Source organism: Trichogramma pretiosum, unplaced genomic scaffold (genome assembly GCF_000599845.2).
Source record: "Trichogramma pretiosum strain Unisexual culture from Peru unplaced genomic scaffold, Tpre_2.0 scaffold60, whole genome shotgun sequence".
Lineage (NCBI taxonomy): Eukaryota > Metazoa > Arthropoda > Insecta > Hymenoptera > Trichogrammatidae > Trichogramma > Trichogramma pretiosum.
In genome coordinates, this window is record NW_019640805.1 from 31358 (window position 1) to 51550 (window position 20193).

At 35.4% G+C, this 20193-nt stretch overlaps 2 protein-coding genes across 6 annotated transcripts; one reads left to right on the top strand and one right to left on the bottom strand.

The window, feature by feature from the left end:
* Positions 1–119: 119 nt before the first annotated feature.
* On the bottom strand, positions 120–4822 carry LOC106653279. Its single transcript, XM_014372680.1, has 6 exons — positions 4782–4822; positions 4125–4639; positions 3045–3729; positions 2023–2813; positions 1856–1933; positions 120–1684 (listed from the first exon to the last, which is right to left on the bottom strand). Exons 1-6 carry the CDS (start codon positions 4820–4822, stop codon positions 120–122), a joined length of 3675 nt encoding a protein of 1224 aa, XP_014228166.1.
* LOC106653533 lies at positions 3166–9826 on the top strand. 5 transcript variants are annotated; one of them, XM_014373012.2, is made up of 8 exons: positions 3166–3244; positions 6504–6591; positions 6655–6781; positions 7428–7844; positions 7894–8028; positions 8097–8345; positions 8449–9006; positions 9268–9826. In XM_014373012.2, the coding sequence occupies exons 4-8, from the start codon at positions 7538–7540 to the stop codon at positions 9741–9743; spliced, it is 1725 nt and encodes a 574-aa protein (XP_014228498.1). In that variant the 5' UTR covers positions 3166–3244; positions 6504–6591; positions 6655–6781; positions 7428–7537; the 3' UTR covers positions 9744–9826. The 5 variants fall into 5 exon arrangements, with proteins under 5 accessions (XP_014228498.1, XP_014228499.1, XP_014228501.1 ...); XM_014373013.2 differs by having other exon boundaries at positions 6504–6584; XM_014373015.2 differs by having other exon boundaries at positions 6504–6711.
* The last annotated feature ends 10367 nt before the right edge of the window (positions 9827–20193 follow it).

Genomic DNA, 20193 nt, shown 5'->3' on the forward strand with positions numbered 1-20193 from the left:
TGCCCTATAGTGTTGAGAACGCTTGAAAGGAGCAGGTTTTTTATTTTATTATATTTATTATTATTTACTTAATTAATTATATTTTTTAATTTATTAATTTATATGTATTTATTTGTTCTTTACACGGGAATTTTAATTTTTTTCAAGTAGTTTGTCATAATTTTTGCTGGGGGATTATTTGGTTCTTTAAGGATTTGTGTGGATGAATTAAATTCGGTGGTGGAATTTTTTATGGTATAATTTTTTAACTGGGCTTTAAAGCTCTTTCTTTCTGTTGAGTACAGGGGGCACTCAAATAGGATGTGGTCAATGTCTTGGATCTCAAATCCGCATTGACAGCTCTGTGTATCTATTATATTTTTTCTGTGCAGGCTTTCTGCTAGTGAGTGGTGGTTGGCTCTCAATCTGTTGATTGTGGTGATGTGGTATCTATCATACTTTGATTTGGCGAACCAAGGCTTATTTTTATTATCTTTGTAGTAATCTGTGAAGAAGCGTACACCCTTGAATGTGGCTTCGTTAAGAAGTTGCTGTTTGTTTTCTTGGTTTATTATTTTTATGATTTCTTCATTCAGGTCTGTGTGGTGCAAGTCAAATAACAGTTGTGTTCCTGTATTCGCTGCTTCCTTTGCCAATGTGTCGACTGCTTCATTGTGTGTTATTTTGACATGTGCTGGGATCCACGTTAGCCTGATTTTTATGCCCTTGTTCTTTGCTAGGGAGAGTAGAGATATAACATCCAGGATAATGTAAGAGGTGTCTGTTTTTTTTATAGGGGAGTAGTTGTCAATGGCTGTCAAAGCGTTCAGAGAGTCTGTGTAGATGACAGCTTCTCTGATGTTATTGGATAGGACATATCCTACAGCCATGAGAATTGCTAATGATTCTGCTGTAAATATGGAAGCTTTGTTATCTATTTTATATTGTTGGTGAGAGTTGAAATGTGGGCATAGCATAGCTAGACCCACGTTCTCTGCACCTTCCTTTTTTGATCCATCAGTGTATATGCTGATGTAGTTTTCAAATTTATTTTTTGTGTGGTGTTCGAATGCTTCTTGGGGGTTATTTGATTTTTTTATTAATTTGCCTATTGAAGTGTCTATTGATGGTTTGGATGTTAGTGTTGTGTAATTGTATTCATATGGTAGTGGTGTGGTAAATGTTTTTATGCTGTTGTTTGTTAGAGTTTGTATTTGGTTCAGAGATTCTATTAGTGGGTATTTATTTTTTATTTGGTATTTATCTGATCTACTAATATCGTTTTTTAATTCATTGATGTCTCTTATCAGAGTGCTATTGCTGATAGAGGACACTTTTAATAAAAATTTGAGAGCTAATTGTTTGCTCCTGGTCTTGAGGTAAAGTAGGTTTGTTTCTGCATAGATGACGTTTAGTGCTGTGGATACTCTGTATCCAACAGCTAATCTTATGCAGTGGTTTTGAATTTTTTGTAGCTTTTCAGCTAGGGAGTGTTTGTGGCTATATGTGATAAAGCTGTTATATTCTATGGTGCTTCTTATGAGTGATTTGTAAATGGTTAACAGCAAGTGGGGGTCTCCACCCCACCAAGTAGATCTTAGTACTTTTAGGACGTTTGTGAGTTTAGTGGCTTTGCCTATTATATTATTTATATGTGGTGTCCAAGTCAATTTATGATCCATGATCATTCTTAAGTATTTGATCACTTTTAGTGGTTTTAGCGTATTATTATCAAAGTTTAATATTTTCTTTTCTAGGAGTGGATAATTTTCTTTTGAGAAAATAATAAATTTAGTCTTTTCTGGGGAAAGTTCAAGCTTTAAACTATTGAAAAATTGTTTTACTTTTTTTAGATTTTTTTCCAGAATGTTTATACCTTGGTCTATATTCTCAGTTTTGCAGAGAATCATCGTGTCATCTGCATACTGAGATACCTCTACGTCTTTGCTTAGTACTTTGTGTAAATTTGATATATATATATGTTATATATTAGAGGGCTTAAGACATTTCCTTGGGGGGTGCCTTTGCTTTTTAGGTATGGACCTTCCAATTGATTTGCTATTTTGAAGTATAATTTCCTGTTAATTACTAGATTGTTTATAAAGTTTTTAATTTTATTTGGAATTTTTAGGTCTTTCAGGATATTTTGTAGGATTACTGGGCATACGTTATCAAATGCGGATCTGATGTCTAGAATGACACAACAGTAATGTTCTTTGTTAGTATAAGCTTTGTAGATTTTTGTTGTTAATTTAGCTAATGCAAGAGTGCATGACTTTGCTTTTCTGAATCCATGTTGTGATTCTGGGAGAATATGATTTGATTCTGAGTGGTGTAATAGTTTGGTATTAATAATTTTTTCTGTGATTTTCAGGATGCATGAGGCGAGCGCTATTGGCCTGAATTTTTTTGGGTCGTCCTTTGGGAGAAGAATGATGAGATAAGACTTCCAGTCTTCGGGGAAGGTATTATTATTTATATGTTCATTTATTATAGATAATAGTATTTCCTTTAAGTTTTCAGGGCAGTTTTGAAGCATTATATATTCTATCTGATCCAATCCAGGTGATGAGTTTTTTTTTGCTGAGTCAATTGCATCATCCAGTTCCTCTATTGTGAGAGGCATTTTCAGGTAACTTTCACATTCTCCTACTGTTTCTTCAGAGTCATTTGGGGCATTTTGAGGGGGTATTTGGATTACATCTTGCTGGCAGAACTGGATGGCAAAGTTTCTAGAGTTTTCAATTAAAGATATGTCATTTTCCATTGAAGGTAGAGTTTTCTTGTCCTTGAATTTGTTAATTGTTCTCCATACCTCTTTTATATCTGTTTCTCTAGAGATTTTATTTTCAATGAAATTTTTAAATTGTTCAGTTTTAATTTTTTGAAGGGTTTTCTTTGTTTCTTTTTTAATTTGTTTTAATTTTTCTAGGTTCTCTATGGATGGATCTTTTAGGAATTCTGTGGTTGCTTTGCGTCTGTTGGAGACTAGTTTGATGCATTCTTCGTTCCACCAGGGAGGAGTGCTTGACTTGTGTTTGCTTAGATTAATTTTTTTATCTTGCGAGTTATCAAGTTCTTCGTGAAGGGTGCTTTCGTCTGGGGCTAGTAGGCATTTGCTCAGCAGTTCATTCATCTTATCACTGTTTAGATAAGTTTTTGTGGCAATTTTCACTGTTTTAATAATGATTCCATATTTTTGAATTAAATTTAGTCCATTTATCTGTTCCAGGTTGTCTTCTATGAATCTGTGTAGAATGCTGTGGTATAATTTCCAGTTTGTTTTTTTTAGTTTAAGTTTATGAGTGTGGAAAGTTGGAATTGTTTTTGTTTTGATTGTAATTGTGTATTCTACAGGGAAGTGATCACTGTGCATTTTGTCATCGGTGACTCGCCATTTCGTTGATTTAGAAATGCTTGATGAAATCAGCGTTAAATCTAATGCTGAAGATATTACATGTTTGTTTGATGGGTCTTCTGAAGATGTTATAAGTTTGTAGTAGGTGTGTGATCCGTCGTTGATCACGATAATTTCATGATTAGAGATAGTATCTATAAGATTTTCTCCAGACTTAGAGGGTTCAGTTGAACCCCATGCCGGGTGGTGGGAGTTGAAATCACCCCCTATTACAATGTAATCAAAGTTCTTGTGCGATTGTAAAAGATCTGACCATTCTTTTTTTTCAGTGTCATAGTGAGGTGAGCGGTAAAGCGAAGTGACGGCGAGTTGTTTGTCTACCCCATCCCTATCTTTTATTGAAATTGAAATTGTTAGAGTATCAATGTAATTTTTCCTGTGATATGTATCCTTGATTTGTTTAAATAAAATTGATTTTTTTATAATGATTGTGACGCCCCCACCAACTTGATCATTCTCTCTGTCCCTCCGAATGATGTGGTGGTTTGGGAGATTGATTTTGTATTTTTTGGTAAGCCATGTCTCAGCTTATAATATTATATCATAGTTATATCTATAATATTTTTGAGTTCGTGTAGTTTTTTATATAGACTACGGCAGTTCCATTGTAGAATTTTTAATCCTTGTAATTCCATTCTTTTTGTTTTTTTTTTCTTTTTAAATTAAGTATCAATAGATTTTTTTTATTTGTTCTTATAGTTTTTTGATTGTATTATTGACTATTTACTATTTCCCTTCTGGGAGTCTTGTGTAGTAGTTGATTTATTATTTATGGTGTTTGCTGTGGCTAAACTTTGTTCTTTTGATTTATGATTTTTTAAGCTTTCTAATACATAATTAAAATCTTCCTGGGTAGTGTTTTTTATGATTTCAATTAGTTCATCAATGTCATTTAGCTTTTTGCATTCAGTGGGTGCGTTACTTTGTTTGGAGTTTATATTTTTGCATCTCAAGCATTTTTTGCGAGATTTCTTTGTATTATCGTTAGTTAATTCTGAAAATTCCTCTTCAGATGAATCTGATACATCTGTGCTGGAGCTGGAGGTGCCTTGGTAGGTTTTTTTTGTGGATTTTGATGGGCGGTTATTTGTATTATGTTTTAGGACTTGGCTATACGAGGCTTTTGGGTTGGTTTTTTTATAGTTGTTCAGATTTTGGCTATTTAATGCTTGTTGGGTAAGGTGGGTTTGGTGAGTTTCTTCGTTTTCTGACATTTCTGCTAGTTCTGGATGTTCTGACCATCTAAATTATTTTTTATTTGAAATGATATTTTTCATTTGTTGTCTGATTGTTTTTGGGTCTTGGTTGTGTAGTTTTGACAGGTTTTGAATGTTTTGTTCGTTTTGCTTGGTTGAGCATTCAGAATATGTAGGGAGATGTCTGCCTTGTCAGTTGAGGCACGTTGAGGACTCTTTTACCGGGCATTCTGTGTTATTATGACTGTTATCACCACAGTAGATGCATCTTTGCAATGATTTGCAGTATGATTTCAGATGGTGCCCTTATAAAAATTTCCAATAGGATCCCACGAAATTCCTATTGGAATCCTATAGGACTCCTGTAGGAATTTCGCGAGATCCTATAGGAAATTTTTATAAGGGTGGTATCTATAACATTTGGTGCATTGCTTTACTTTTGGTAAATAGTGCTTTACTTCATATTTTACCTTCATGAAGTACGCGTTCTGGGGGAAAGCTTGACCGGTAAAGGTTATCAGTATGGTGCGGGTCGGTATGCGATTGATGGTTGTTTCGTTTTGTTTTTCTTGTCTGTAAAATCTTGTTACATTAACGATTTTTGGTTTAGAAAAAGGACAGGAAATTTCAAGGTTTTCTTTCCATGTTTTTTCATTTTCAATATCAATATCTATAGGGACTCCGTGTAATATACATTTTTTATAAATATATGCATATGGGATGTATGCACGCATGTTATTTTTTTCAAAGAAGTCTAGGTTTATAAGTTCGTTTGCGATTTTTCTTTGCGTTGTCATGATTATCATTCTGTTATATCCTGTTTTTTTGAACTCCTGGAATGCTTTTTGTTCATATTTTGGTACTAGAGCTTTTGCTATATCTATTGGATATAGAGGTTTTTGGGTCTTAATAGATGGTTCGTTTTTTCTTTGGACGATTATTTTATAAGGACCTGTAATGTCTTCTGGGTAAAATGATATTATGGGACTTTGTGAGTTTGCTAGATTTATGGGGTATCTGGACATAATGTCCAGAAGAGTAACTTTTGGTAATGTACGTTAATCATTTAAAAAGTGTTCATTTGTGAGTGTGTATGGGTCGATCGAATTAATGCACGTCACTTTATCGCAATATCTTAATTTCATCCTACGACTCAAAGTTTTAACATATTCACTCATGATATGTGATTAATTTAGTCAACTTATGGCACAGAAACACTTGAAATACGCGCTCTTTTGGAAAAATTAGCTGAGTTTGTACACAAAAACGCTGAGATTTCAATATTTTTTCATTCTCAAACGATAAACTTTAGCCTAAAACCACTTAGATATTTATAAACACGATGATTTCTGCTTTATGGTGATATTTTCTGCTTATTTTATTACTTGATGATAAACTAACTACAAGTACTTTTACATACCAGCGGCCCGAAAGTAGCACTTCCCGGCCGCTGCGCTAAACGGGATATTGCTATTTTCGGGGCGGCTCGGCTTCGCCTCGGTCGCTTATTTCACGTGCACTGGGACTTTTCTATTTTTCCCGGCCTAGGGCAGTAATATACTATTAACAAGCTCATTTAACACGTCAAGTATAGGGATGCGCGGTTTGTTATGCCTCCAGGCAAATCAGCTGTTCGATAAAGTGACCACTTCGTGACAATTGGAAAACGCCCTATAGTCTGCTAATAATTTTTTAAATTGTTACAAAGCTGATATTAGCATTTGAGACCACATCTTTTATTTTTTTTATTGTATAATCAATATACTTAATCAATCAGTGCCAAAATAGAATTGAAGTAAAAAGTTAAAAGATTCACGGAGAGAATCCGTAAAACAAGATTCTCTCCGAGCTGACTATACATATATCTTTTATTGACATAAATATAAGTATATTCTATATGTATTGCATAGAACCAGATGCGACATCTGCCTGGAGAAAGTGCATTTAAAATTTGCAAAGCTGATATTGTGATTGTGATGTTCATATCCAAGGTTGCAGGTTTGCATTCTGCGTTGATTAAATTTGTTTCTACAATGCGCTTACTTTGCTGATTTGCTCCAGTTCATTTTTCACCTTATCAAGCTAATGGATTATATCTGTAATGACAACAATCGTGGGGTAAACAATACTTTCAACACACTACAATCGTTTATCAAGTTAAGCGTAGAATTTGGATGAATTTTTACGTGTAAGTGTCAAAAAAAGACCTATCTTATTGACGATTCTATTAAACGCAAATGAGTATGAATATTCGGTGCTTATTGACTGCTTGTTTAAAGTACAAAAAAATTTGAAATGTAATAAATAATTGGACAGAACTGCATGTATCGTTTATGTCAGCTGATCAAGGTATCTCTCTGTATTTACACTGTTTTACTATCAATGTACATCTGCTTGCTCTACTTTTGCTTTACCTTGTTTTGGGTGTCTATAAATAATGAAATTTTGATCAACTACGTATTAAAAACTAAAATGATTTGATAGTGTCATTATTGAACCAATTTTTTATATTTATCATGTCATTTGAAAACTTGATGTTGTATGGCTTTTCATTCTATTGATTTTTCAAAGCTGTTATTTATAGTTGATAATTAAAGAAACATCAAAATTCTAAAAACCATGTCAAAGTAAAGCGATATAAATGATTTATATTGATATAAAACAAATTAAATTTTGTATTAAAATTTTTAGTAATGAAAAATAAATAAGATATAAGTGACAATCAAAAATTTAATAAAATATAAAACAGTTTATAATTTATAACTTTGAATTTGTGTATTATATTAGCAATGTAATATTTCATTCTCAAAATTGTTTGCTTTTATTTATCCTAGGAAATCAACAACAACCAAAAAATAATGCTGCAAAATTACATTAGTGATTTAAAGATGGCAAATGCCAGTTGATACAATATACTTTTGAAACAAATAAAAATCAATTGAAGATGGGTGGTGCATTCAGTCATGGCCAAGACAATGATGAGTTAGTTGATAGTTTGGTAGAATCTGGTTACATTAGAACCAAAAAAATTGAGCAAGTGTTTAGAGCTGTAGACAGAGGCGACTACTTTCTTTCTTCACATCGTGATGTAGCTTATAAAGACTACGCTTGGAAGCATGGTAACATACATTTATCAGCGCCATGTATTTACTGTGCAGTACTGGAAGAACTCAAACTTAAACCAGGCATGAGTTTTTTGAACCTTGGTTCAGGTACTGGTTACCTCAGCACAATGGCAGGCCTATTGATAGGTAAGTATAAGATATTAATATTTTCTTGGACTAATTATTTGTTTTATAGCTAAAGGTGGTACTAATCATGGGATTGAGCTTCATGAAGATTGCATTCAATACTCTCAAGATCGACTTGAAGAATTTAAACAAAAATCTCTTGCACTTGATGAGTTTGACTTCTGCGAACCAGTTTTCATTCAAGGTATAAATTAAATTAAATTAAAAATTTTGATTAATATTTTTAACATTCTGCTTATACATAAACTCTAGGGAATTGCTTAAAGTTAATGCCTACTAGGCGATATGATAGAGTTTATTGTGGTGCAACTTGTCCAGAAAATTATGCTCCAGTCATAAAAGAATTTGTCAAAATTGGGGGTATTTTAGTCATGCCTTACAAAGATAATTTAGTCAAATTTAAGAGAATTGAAGAAAATGTATGGCATCAGGAATGTATACTGCCAGCATCATTTGCAATTCTCATAGCACCAATGCCAACTGATAAACTCATAAATTTACGTAAGTTTAAGTAAATTTTTTTTTTTAATTAAATTTGATTGTTGTATAGCAAATGCTGGTAAAATATTACTATGAATAACAAAAATTAATAATTTGTATTTAGCTCAATGTGATCCTTTACCACTGATAGAATTATGCAGAGAAAATATTCGCCAAAGGTTACGTCAAAATGTTTGGCTAGAGCATGCAGATTTAGAAACTAGAAAATGTATTGCAATGTGTGGTGTTAAACCAAGTTCATCAAGACGAGCAGTGCGTCAATTTGTTATACCAATTTACGAAGAAAATGAAAATGGTTTAGATGTTTCCGATGATGTAGGTCTAGAAAACAGAGTTCCTAGAACTAGATTGTTGTTAAATGTAGATACAGTTCCTGGTGAAAATTTACGTACTACTTTACAATATGTTCGGGCTGTGGTACAAGCTGATGATGATGAAAATAATGATGAAAACACAGAGGATATACATCATCATGAAGATGATGAATGGCCAATGGATGAAGAATCAGCCAGCACTGAAGAAGATACTCATGGAGACACAAACGTCAGTAGCAGTGAACGAGATAGACATGACTCTGAAAGTAGTTCGGACTCAGCATGTGAAAAGTCTCATTCTGATAGCGTTAATAATATGAAAGAGGGTTCTGGCTTAACAAGTTCTGGTGAGATTTCGTTTTTACGATTTATAAGTGAGAATTTACTTTCATTGATTTAACTTTCCATATATTTTTCTCCAGTTATATCTAATAACATTTTACAATTTACAATTTACAATTTGTACTATTTCATTCTTCATCTCCATTATCGTTAATAGTTTGGATAAAAAACATTTATGGATTTGTTTTTTTCTGAAAGTTTTAATTAAACATTTTATTAGAATATAAGTAATTGATCTTAATTATAATTATTCATGTTTCTTTAAGGTTTGACAGCATATTCAAATATCAGTGAGAGTGACAGTGAAGGAGAGTCAGAAGCTAGAGCTTTTTCAACTTCGAAAAAGATAGACGATAATAATGAGCAAAAAGACGATTCGTCAAATACAAATTTTATAGAACTGCCACAACAACGTCGACCTCGTCGTAGTCGTAAAGATGCATCAGATAGTGGTATCCAAGAAGATGTAGGCAATGGAAATGATGAAGCTAGTCATAGCTCAGATTCGGATTTTATTCATTGCACTCCAATCAAGCATAAACGTAGCAGTTCAGCGAATCCATTTCAAAAAAATAACAGAGGAATTGCATCTTGGTGTGTCCCTGATTCAATTGATGGGCCTTTGTGCAGTGGATGTTATGTTGATAGTATTGCTTTTTCATCATACATGAAAGAAAAAATACATCAATTACCTTTGCCTCACTCTCTTAAATTGTATATTAATTTTAACCGTACTTTATAGGAAATTTAGGCATTTATGAAAATGAAATGTTCCGAGAGAAATGTTCTATTATTGTTTTAAAATTTTTGTTAAAAAATGTAGAAATTTTATTTTTTTAATGCTGAACTTAAATTTCAATGTTTGCTTAAGGCCAAAATTTGAAATCAATTTGTAAAATAATGAAGAAGTCATTTCCTGTTAATACTATTACTCTCATATTTGAAATCATGAAATGAATTAAATATCAACTTTTAGTCTTTACTAATCAGTTCCGAGTATAAAATTATTATTTGTTACTCCACTTTTATGAAAATTAGGAAAATCAAAGATTCATGTATGAAAAATTTGAGTGCGAACTCAACAAGATGAATTTAATTCTCACTTAGTTTATAAAATATATTTTACTTCCGTTAAGTTAACAGAATATTGAATTTGAATAATGTTTATGCCTGTAATCTTTATGAATAGAATTTTGATTTATCTAATTAATTTAGATAAAATATAATTTTTGCAACAGTTTTAATGAATGTACTGAACATAATGAAGAACCAAACTGTCTGATGTTTATAAAAAGTTTTTAAACGTATTATTTAATTATAATTTGAACTTTTGCGCCTTAATTTATTGTCGATAATAGATTTTTAGATTTCAATACTTCATTCACTTTCAGTTAACGTGTAATCCTATATTTTGACTAAAACGAATGTAATTTTTTATTTGTTTAGTCAGCTTTTTAGTTGTAAACTGATCATTCTTTAACGATTTTTCCACCCAATTATGTACAAAAAATTTATTTGATCTCATAGTAGTTATATATTTTTGATTTCGTTTAAAATTTTTCTCAAAGAGTTTTATTTATTATTTATTATTATTATTATTATTATTATTATTATTATTATTTTATTATTATTGTTATTATTTTATGAAAGACTATGCCTGGCCTTTATTGTAATACACATTTCATTGTCAAAAAAATTATAAAGAAAAGTTTATCTATATATAAGAAAGTGTAAATGCATTATAAAGATAACATAAAATTCTTTTACGATAAATAAATATTATTTATTCAGAATTATGATTCGAACATGGAATTATTTTCGTCGCATGTTTAACAACGTGGCATTAGTTAGTTTTGTTTTTTCCTTTTTAAATTTTTTTTTCAATTTCTGTCCGATTTTTAGTCAAATTGAGTGTTCTATAAATTACTTTTGCCCAATATCAACAATATTTTTTAATTAAAATTTTCTTTAAAAAGTCCATCACACGTATCCTTCGGCTAATTTTAAGACATTTTTTATTAAATTTTCACCCTTCCTTACCTTATTTGAAGTCAATTAAAAATTAAATAAATTGTTTCATTTTGATTTATTTAAGTAAAAAGTTGAATTTAATTTTTAATTTCAATATTTTTAAATGGGAAATTAATTACAGAAAATACAGTATATTTTTGGAAATCCTAAAATAATTGATACGTTTTAACTGATTTTTTTCATTTCAAAAAATTTTTTTTGGAGTGGTTCGTTATGAAGTAAAGTAAAAAATAACAACATTTATCTATTTCTATTTTATAATTATTTTTTATTAAACAGGTCTTCAAATTTTGTTAGAATTTTTCGAAATTTATGCTTATTGCAAATATTTCAAAAATGTCTGGCTCATTATAGATGACCGAAAAGAAAATACAAGAGGTGTTTTGCTGAAAATTGTCCAAATACTTCGGTCTAAATTCTAAGCTACAAAAGTAGTGACAAAACAGCTTTATTTACTTAAATGTCATACGTTTACAAAGTCGAAAAAGGGCTATTTTTGGTAGTTTTATGCTTTTTTGGTCTAAACCAGGCAAAAAGTGTGGCGTTTTTGATAAGAGTGGTTGTGCGGTGCTCAGAAATCCAAGCTAAGCCGGCAAAATTTTATTTTCGACATATAGTAGCTAAATTTTGGAACAATTCATAGAAAGTCTTCACTCGGGATACAATTTTGTTCGGAACACACACATTTGGTATTGTAGCACGTGTGGATATCTACTCTTTTACACCCGGAGTCAAAGCGAAAAACTCGCTACACAGTTAGTTTAATTTAATTCAGATCAGCCTCGGCGCTTTGAGTGTACCAAAAAACTTGGATAAGCCCGAATCATTCGGGCGGGTCGGGTAAGACCAGATTTTCAAGTACTCTTTCGTCCTCCTGCGTCTCCAGCCGCGATTTTGAGGCTTGTAGGTCTTGGCTCTCTAATATTAATCGTAAAATGACTAAGACAATTCTATACGTAAGGTCGAATTAGACAATATCCAAATGAAATAATAAAAAAAAAAAAAAAAAAATAAAATCACAAGAATTTCTTTTTCTAAGAGTTTAATGAAGGAATGAAGAAGTTGATATTTGACATTTTGCTTCCTCATAGAGGAAGCTCTGTGATAGGATCGAAAACGAGATTTTGAACCAGACGTCGTAGGACAATTTGGTTTACATATTTGGAAACTACATTGAATTACCAACAAATGTATGAGTTCTTGTTTTCTCGGCCTTTTGGCTAACAACCGGCCTTTTGTCCTGATGGTCCTGATGGTCGGACACTTAGGACACTAGACAGTGAATCAAAATTTAAAAATACGAATTTTCACGTTAATAACCGATGCCTTTTGTTAATATTATTTTTTATGAGGAAGCTCTTTGCTAATAAATTGGCAGCGGTTTTAATATAAAATAAAGCAATGTCTGATATGAGTGATTAAATTAATTAAATTCAACTTAGAGTCGAGGTCCTTGGTTTTGAGAGTCAATTGACTAGTCTTATGAAAAATAGGGCGTTTCGAATTTTATAATGTATAATTTTCAATTTAAAAATCTGAAACATCCTATTTTTCATCAGTCCTATTTTCAATCAGTCCTATCATCGATCAATCAATCAATCCTATTTTCGATCAGTCGCAATTGGCAGTATGAATCGAAAGTACCGTTTCTCGCACTTTGTGTGACGTTCATTATTAAAATTTATTTTTAGCATAGTAGAAATTCAGTTGGTGTGAGCAGATACCCAATTTTTCGAGATCTAGTCGAGGCACGAGAATTACTCGAGTGTTTTTGGATGCCCAATTTTTTCGAATATTCGAATATCATCATGGCCAGCGCTGTAAAAATTCTCTATAGATATCATCTCAGACGGATGCAAAGCACAAGCCTTTTTCAATCCTTCGAGGAAGTTTCACAATGTCATCTGTCTGTGTATGTGAGTTGTTTTACTGTATTTTTGAGTCGTAACTGAATAAGGTCGTAGAGCCAAAGCTCTGGATGTATCTCTATATTTTTCGCAGCTCTCGCGAACTCTTTGTTCTCGTACCAAGATTTTCTAAGATTCGCCGACTTTCTGAATGATCTGCACTTAAAGAACAATTTTATTATCATCGGTGAATCGCTTCGGTCCAATTTGTATTCCTTTTTCTCGAGATTTGCGACGATTATATCGGAGCACCAACCGTTAGATTTAATTTTTTTTTTGCCTTGATTCTAATCTCGGTCCAATATAACTACCAACAGAGAAAACGAAGGTAGACAGATCAGCATCCGGCAGTCTAAGTGGTGATATTTGTCGTTACTAAGCCTGAATAAAATCTTTGCCAAGTCATTATGCGGTGGTTTTTACTTATAATATGCAGGAGTGTTGATCCCTTTGCATTGGCTAAATTCGAATCGCGTCTCTTCTCAGGAGAGATTCGACCAAGCATCAGCGGCCACGAGACAGAGCCATGTGCAACGGCGCGTTACCTAACTTGTTTCGAGGATGACCTGTACCGGCCACGCTTGCAGGCCACGTGGGAATGTGTCAGGCCGAACTCGTCACCCTGGACATGGAAACCTTACATCGGATTCATAGGCGAAAAATATGTCCATAGTTTGGTGCACTCGCGCACAACAAACAATTGCTTATGATTTAATATAGATTTTATTTTTTCGACGAAAAGTTCTTGCTGCGGTCGATGTGATCCTCGTCTGTTTACTTTGTGACACTTCAAAGCGTGCACTGAACATGCGCTACGAATCGATTTACGAAGAGTAAGCAAGTGGACGAAGGACTAAGGGGTAGAAATATAGACAATCATTGAATTTGGTAACGATTAGAGAGTGTAAGACTTGACTCACAAGGAGACCACATGAGATGCGGGTCACCAAATGTCCTGAAATTTTTTTCTGGTCTCCTGGTACCTAATAATGAGGACGCCTATGCTTAGTTTGATCCAATGGGCCTTAGGGCCCATTTTAAAAATCATTTCCTAATTTATTGAAAATTCTTTGTGATTTTTTAACTCGTAACAGGACATCCTAAACGAAAAATTGTACAATGCACAAGTCTTAGAATTAGTTAAAGAATACATTTGAATTTTTTCAGAATTTTTGAGACCTGCTATCACCTATATTCAAAGGCCCAAATTTGACGCGATTTACGATTTTCTCAAGAATTTCAGAGACCTTTGAAAGGAAAAATTCTGGAAAAATTCAAATGTATTCTTTGACTAATTTTAAGACTTGTGCATTATGCAATTTTTCGCCTAAGATGTCCTGTAACGAGTTAGAAAATCACACAGATTTTTCAAAAAATTAGAAAATGAATTTTAAAATAGGACCTAAGGCCTATTGGATCAAATTAAGCATAGGGGGCTTCATTACTAGGTACCAGCAGACCAGAAAAAAATTTTCAGGACATTTGGTGACCCGCATCTCATGTGGTCTCCTTGTTAGTGGAGGCTATTCGTGTGTATAGGGTGGCAATACTAACAATAGCACGCGGCTAGGCATATAAGAAGCGCCCTAAGAAAGTCTTGGATTAAGTTGAAATTTGTTTAGAGTTTATGAAAATTAAAAAAAATAAATAAATACGACCATTTAAGAAGGATTTAAAATAAATAATTTTAGACACCCTAATAAACAAGTACGATGAAAATGATTGATTATTTTGTATATAGTAAATATCGTTCTAGAAACAAAAGAAAAACATTCTTGAAAAGTTTCATCTGTCTTTTTTGAAAATTATTTGTTGGTCGATTTATCTGGGCAAAGACGATAAAGTCACGATGACAAGAGATTCCCCAAGAGATGCATTACCTGTACTCGGCTTTCAGAATTGATCGCACGTGCGGCGGCGGCGGCGGCGAAAGATTGACGGGCGTGGTACGTCGCGGCGCACATCTTCGAGCTATTCGTAACATAGCATAAGCGGTGCAGCACGTGTGCGAGGGGCTCTTTATACTTCATGAGCCGACCGGTTATAGCTGTATAGATGTACATAGCGATCGCGCACACGTACATAAGGTGCTTAGGATTGTATAGGACGAGAGACGCTATTTCCTGCGAGTCTCGCCACTCGTTCGGGGACGCTGCAGCGGCGGCGGCCACTTTAAATCAGCCGCTCGACCTTATACTGGCCCGGCTGCGATCCACGAGCGCAGAAGATTCTCCGCAGCGCAGCGAGTCAATTTTCAATCGAGCCAATTTCCGCCGGGCGCCAGTCGCCACTGCTGCTGCTGCTGCTCTCGCCACTTGTTTCTCGGCTCGCATATCAGCCGCTCAAAGCTACTGCTCGGTGTAGGTACGCGCGCGCCTTACCATCAGAGCCCGATAAAACCGTAAGATAAACGAGCGATGCTTCATCGACACCTATAGCTCGAGAGATAGAAAAGCAATATAGGTCCGTAAAAAGAGAGAGTCGAGAGAGAGAGAGAGGGAGAGAGAAGAAAAGGGAAAAAGTGAACCTGTCGGCGCAAAGTGTGCCGCTGTATATAACGCGACTGCTGATATTTCTTCAACGAAAGCCATACAGCACACATACAGCTGGGACTGTACAGTAATTTGTAATGTTATGTGCTTCGAGAGGAGCGGAGGGAGCGAGAGTAGAGAGGACCGCGCGGTCGCTTGCGAACTCGCACGCGATTCCTTGTACTCCCTCATCCCTACTATCCCCCTCGAGTTGGCTGAGCGGGGGGCTGCTGCTGCTGCGCTACAAGCACGGTTGCGCGCGGTGCAAAGTACCGGGAGTCGTCGTGGGCGCTCTATGTGCCACCAGTGCGCCTGCATGTCCAACGCCAGTCGCGAGCAGCCGAGCACTGCAGCAGGATCGCCCGCAGAGTATATAGAAAATAGCTGCTGCCCGTGCAACCCCGTAGCATAAGCTATTATCTCGCTGACTTTTCGCCCTGTGGTGCCCAGTACGCTTGTTTATATGTGGCGTTGTTTACCTCGGCCGCGGCTCCGTATTTGAAACCACTCGTCCTTTGAGCTGTACTCGTGTTTCGCGCGCGCGACCAGAGAGCGTGGGTGGTGCGAGCTGTGCCGTTTCGCGGGTTTTTTTTTTTAATGTGATCGTACGAATGAGCGTCGATGAGCCGTTACTCGTGAGTTCGGCTCGTTGGGAATTATTATGTGACAGTGGCGGCACGTATTCTATCACATTGCTGATCAACAACTGCGATGACATGTTCCAGGGGACGTATTTATCACTGCCAATGCCATGATTTCCCGACCATTGGTATATTTTGCATTTCAAAAGACCTGTTTGCATGCATATATCTGTTTCCTTTCTCCAGCTAGATCGCTAAACTTTGTTCTCGTTCAATTGTGCTGTATTACACAGAAGCGCTCCGATTTTCTCGGAAAAAAATATTTTTAATAAGACTCGGACTGGACTGATAATTAACTTCATCTGTTTACAATTTTAATTTCTATCTTGAATCCATTTTTTATTACGTGCAAGTAGTATGATTCGTTTTACGTAATATAAACGCTTGTTTATTAATCGCAACCAAGATTTATCTTAAAATTGTTTGCACAATAGTCAATATGGTCAAAATAATGTGGGATACATGTATGCAAATTTAATAAAACATTCCTATTCGACGTGCTTTTCAAGCTTTTTCGTTCGATCGATTTTATTTTTCTGTCAAATTTGCATCGATCGATTCTTTCTACAAAGTTTCGAAAGTTACTTGTTCGGCATCAAATTTATGCAAGTTCAATTGTACCGCGGTATTGATAAGAAAACGCGTTAGTTCTCTCGATATGCAACAACTTGCATGTGCACGAATAAAGCCAGTTTTTATCAATTCGTGAGCGCTCACTTGTTCGTACATCTTCTGATCAATCGCTTCTAGCATCCAATCCTATTTACATGATTACATTCTATGAGTATTACTTGTTGGGAACCAGTTATGCTTGATTTAAATTATGATTTCGATCAAACTTGTAAATGAATCATTTTTGTACGAATTATGTTTTGCGGCAAAATGTTTCTAATCAAAAGTTTACAATTATTGAATAAATGTACTTTCGTAGAGTAGCTTGTTAATATTTCTGAATTATACATTTACTTATAGTCCTAAGTGATAACCTATAATGTTATTCAAATAAATAGATCATGATAAACCCATACTATTAGGCGATAAATATTTTAAAACTGTACATCAATATGACTTTCAAAATGATTGAAATAATTCAATGATCTTAATGATTTGCTTAATTTTTTCCACATTTATCGATAAAAGGGAATGAATTTCAGTGGAAACATTAATAATTAATGATGCATCATAGTGTATACAAAGTACGTTGTAAAAGGTCGGTAACATAAAAACTCGAAACTACATGAAAGCCGTCTAATTAATCTGTGAGCTTGGTTTTTTTCGTTCATAATTCATTCATAATTATTTTGGACAAAATTAATTGCAAAAATCAAATTTTTGACTCCATCCTTTCACAGTAGTTACACAAATTATTTTTTTTAATCATAATTCAAATGTAATGAAAATAAACACACCCGGAATTTTATAACGCTAATTAACTAACAATGACCATAGCTATAAACCAACGTTTTTACATAAATATTTGAGCCAAAATACAAATACGTTTATATTTTATTTTGCTCGGTCTATGTATGGAAAATTCCAAAGCTAAAGATAATTAAAACTTCCAAATAAATTTTTTTTTTTCAATTTATACGGTAGAAAAGTAGGGGTTCTGGATATTTCCCTTTTACGATAATTTTTCATCGCGTTAAAGAAAGCAAATAAAATTTAAAATATAAAAAATGTATAAATCAAGGAAAAGGAAGAAAAATTTGTCATAAATGAACTTGCAGATGTTACATATTTTCATGGTACTAATGAGAGCTCGATGCTCGTAGGACGAGAATGAATTTATTTTGTTGAGTGATAATTTATACCGTCGAAGTAACATTCTGTAATTTTCCAGCTGACAATGCACCGCATTCAATATATTTTATTTACAATAGAATAAACAATCGAAGTCATCACATCTCAGTTTTACAGCCCGCATCGTTGTAAATTTTAAATATATTCATCGGACTTGGGTGATTGACAGTTTGAAAAAAAATCGCCCCCCCCCCCTGCCCCGCATTTGCAATGAAAGGTTGATGACTGCATTATTTCGAACGACGTCGTGCGTGAATTAAAACGAGTGCGTACACCGAGATGATATTTCGAAAATTATCATATTTGCCAGGCATTTGAGCATCGTTGATGATGAAAAAAATGCATCATCGGGATTTTTCCGATATTCGAGGCCTTTTTCAAAAGCTCATAGACAGCAGCGCGCACAGTCGTGGTCTCTCCCCAATGCCGTAGACACACGATAAAGGGATAACGGCAGAGCGGTATAAGCATCGGCGCAGAGAGAAAAAATAGTTGAGGGTAAAGTTCGCGCGAGAGGCTCGTGCTCGCTAAAGCGCTCCAGCTAACACGCGCTACTTCTTATCGATACTAATTAATTGGGTTTTATCAATTGGCTCAGGGAGATACACGCAGCTGCTGCTGCTGCTGAGGCAGCAGTGCTCACGCCAACGAATGAAAAGTTTGCTCCGATGCGCGACTCCGTCTCTCTCGCTCTGTCTGTCTGCATTTTCAGCACAACGCTATGGCTGGCGTACGTCATGCGTGCGACTGGGAAATAACGAAAGTAAACGGGTCTCCGTGTCTCCGTGAATTGGTATTTCGCGCATTGTGCTCCGGCTATACATACGCGGGGAGGTACGTAGTACAACGAGTATAGCGAGACACGATAGGTGCTGCTGCTGCTACGCAGCATCTAAACACAGTCGCCACTGCAATATACACGAGAGTCGCGGATATAGCTACACACACACACACACGCGCGCGCAGACAAATGTACTCAGCTCTCGGGGCTCTCTAGGCCAGAGAATATGCATGTACACGCGCGAGCGTGACGTACAATCGTCGAAACAATGAAACTTCCGCTGCGATACCTGCAGCGATGGGGGTGGTTTCGGAGAATCGAATTTCAAGCCTGCATATAGCTCTCTCTCTCTCGCACACACAAACGCACATAGACTCACATGGACTGGCGGTACTATGCACACGCAGCAGCAGCCAGTTAGCCAGCCGCTAGGACTGGACACGTATAGCGCTTTGAAGTAGCTAATACTGGGCACACTGTTTGCGGTGACATTTAGTGCGTCGGCGGGGGGCTACCTGCCTTGCAACCTACCTACCTACCTACCTACCTACCTACCTACCTAGCCACCTAGTAAAGCAACTATACCGTGTAGCAGCTCGTGACATTCGAAACTGGAAACAACAACTCTCTTAAGCCTGTCGCTGTTGATACAACTTTTTTCTATCCACATTGGCTTGATTCCTCTCACTTTTTTTGCCTCGCCGTTTTTCCTTGAAAACTCGCTGCTGCCGCTGCTGCTTACTCTAGTGCAGTTACTCGCAAGCCATGGGATGATGAAGCGCCCGAGCGAGTCCGTGTTTACAATCCTTTGATTTTTTTTTTTTTTTTTATTCCACTGAAAAACATCGAGGTAAATATGCCAAGTCTCTATCCTAAAAGTATGTGTAGCAATTGTATAAATACGAGCTCTCTCTCTCTCTCGCAACGTCTAGAGTTTCATCAAAGAATATCGGCTGCTATAGCTATACGTCGAGCTAGGCTATATAGCATCTATATAAACGCGCGCGACTACACTACTACATACATTGGTCTGGGGAGTACTCTCGGGGTGTTTTTAGAATGTGCACAGCTGCTGCAATGTTTTGATTTGTTATTTGCACGTGCAACGCGACATTTACTTGTATTTTTTACATTTTGAAACGCATTCGAGCTCGCTGCTGCTGCTGCTGCTATGTGTGTGTACATTCGGAGTCGGAGAGCTCCTCCTCCATTCGCATCAGCTTATAAGTTTTGTATACAAACCGCGTGACTCCAATGAAGAGTGTGCACGCGAAGCTAACGCAGCCAGGCGTTACTCTCTCTCTCTCTTCCTCGCTGTATCTCTCTTTTTCGCTCTATCAATATTTCATGACCCATCGCAGATGCGCGCGCGACTATTTGCCTGCGCCAAAAACCAAGACTTAATTCTTGAAAAATGCATTCGCGCGCAAGAGAGAGAGAGAGAGAGAAGTACGCGCAAAACTCAAAACGCTATGCATATTTCAAGAATTAATTTACT

What these genes read in the sequence shown, in the direction of transcription:
- LOC106653279 (XM_014372680.1), bottom strand. Translation starts at nt 4,822, where the DNA reads ATGCCCGGTAAAAGAGTCCTCAACGTGCCTCAACTGACAAG. An exon ending in AACGTGCCTCAACTGACAAG is followed by an intron (nt 4,640 to 4,781) that starts GCAGACATCTCC and finishes AAAATAATTTAG; the next exon opens with ATGGTCAGAACATCCAGAAC. An exon ending in AGACTCCCAGAAGGGAAATA is followed by an intron (nt 3,730 to 4,124) that starts GTAAATAGTCAA and finishes TTTCAATAAAAG; the next exon opens with ATAGGGATGGGGTAGACAAA.
- LOC106653533 (XM_014373015.2), top strand. Translation starts at nt 7,538, where the DNA reads ATGGGTGGTGCATTCAGTCATGGCCAAGACAATGATGAGTTAGTTGAT. An exon ending in TGATAAACTCATAAATTTAC is followed by an intron (nt 8,346 to 8,448) that starts GTAAGTTTAAGT and finishes ATTTGTATTTAG; the next exon opens with CTCAATGTGATCCTTTACCA. An exon ending in TTCTGGCTTAACAAGTTCTG is followed by an intron (nt 9,007 to 9,267) that starts GTGAGATTTCGT and finishes TGTTTCTTTAAG; the next exon opens with GTTTGACAGCATATTCAAAT.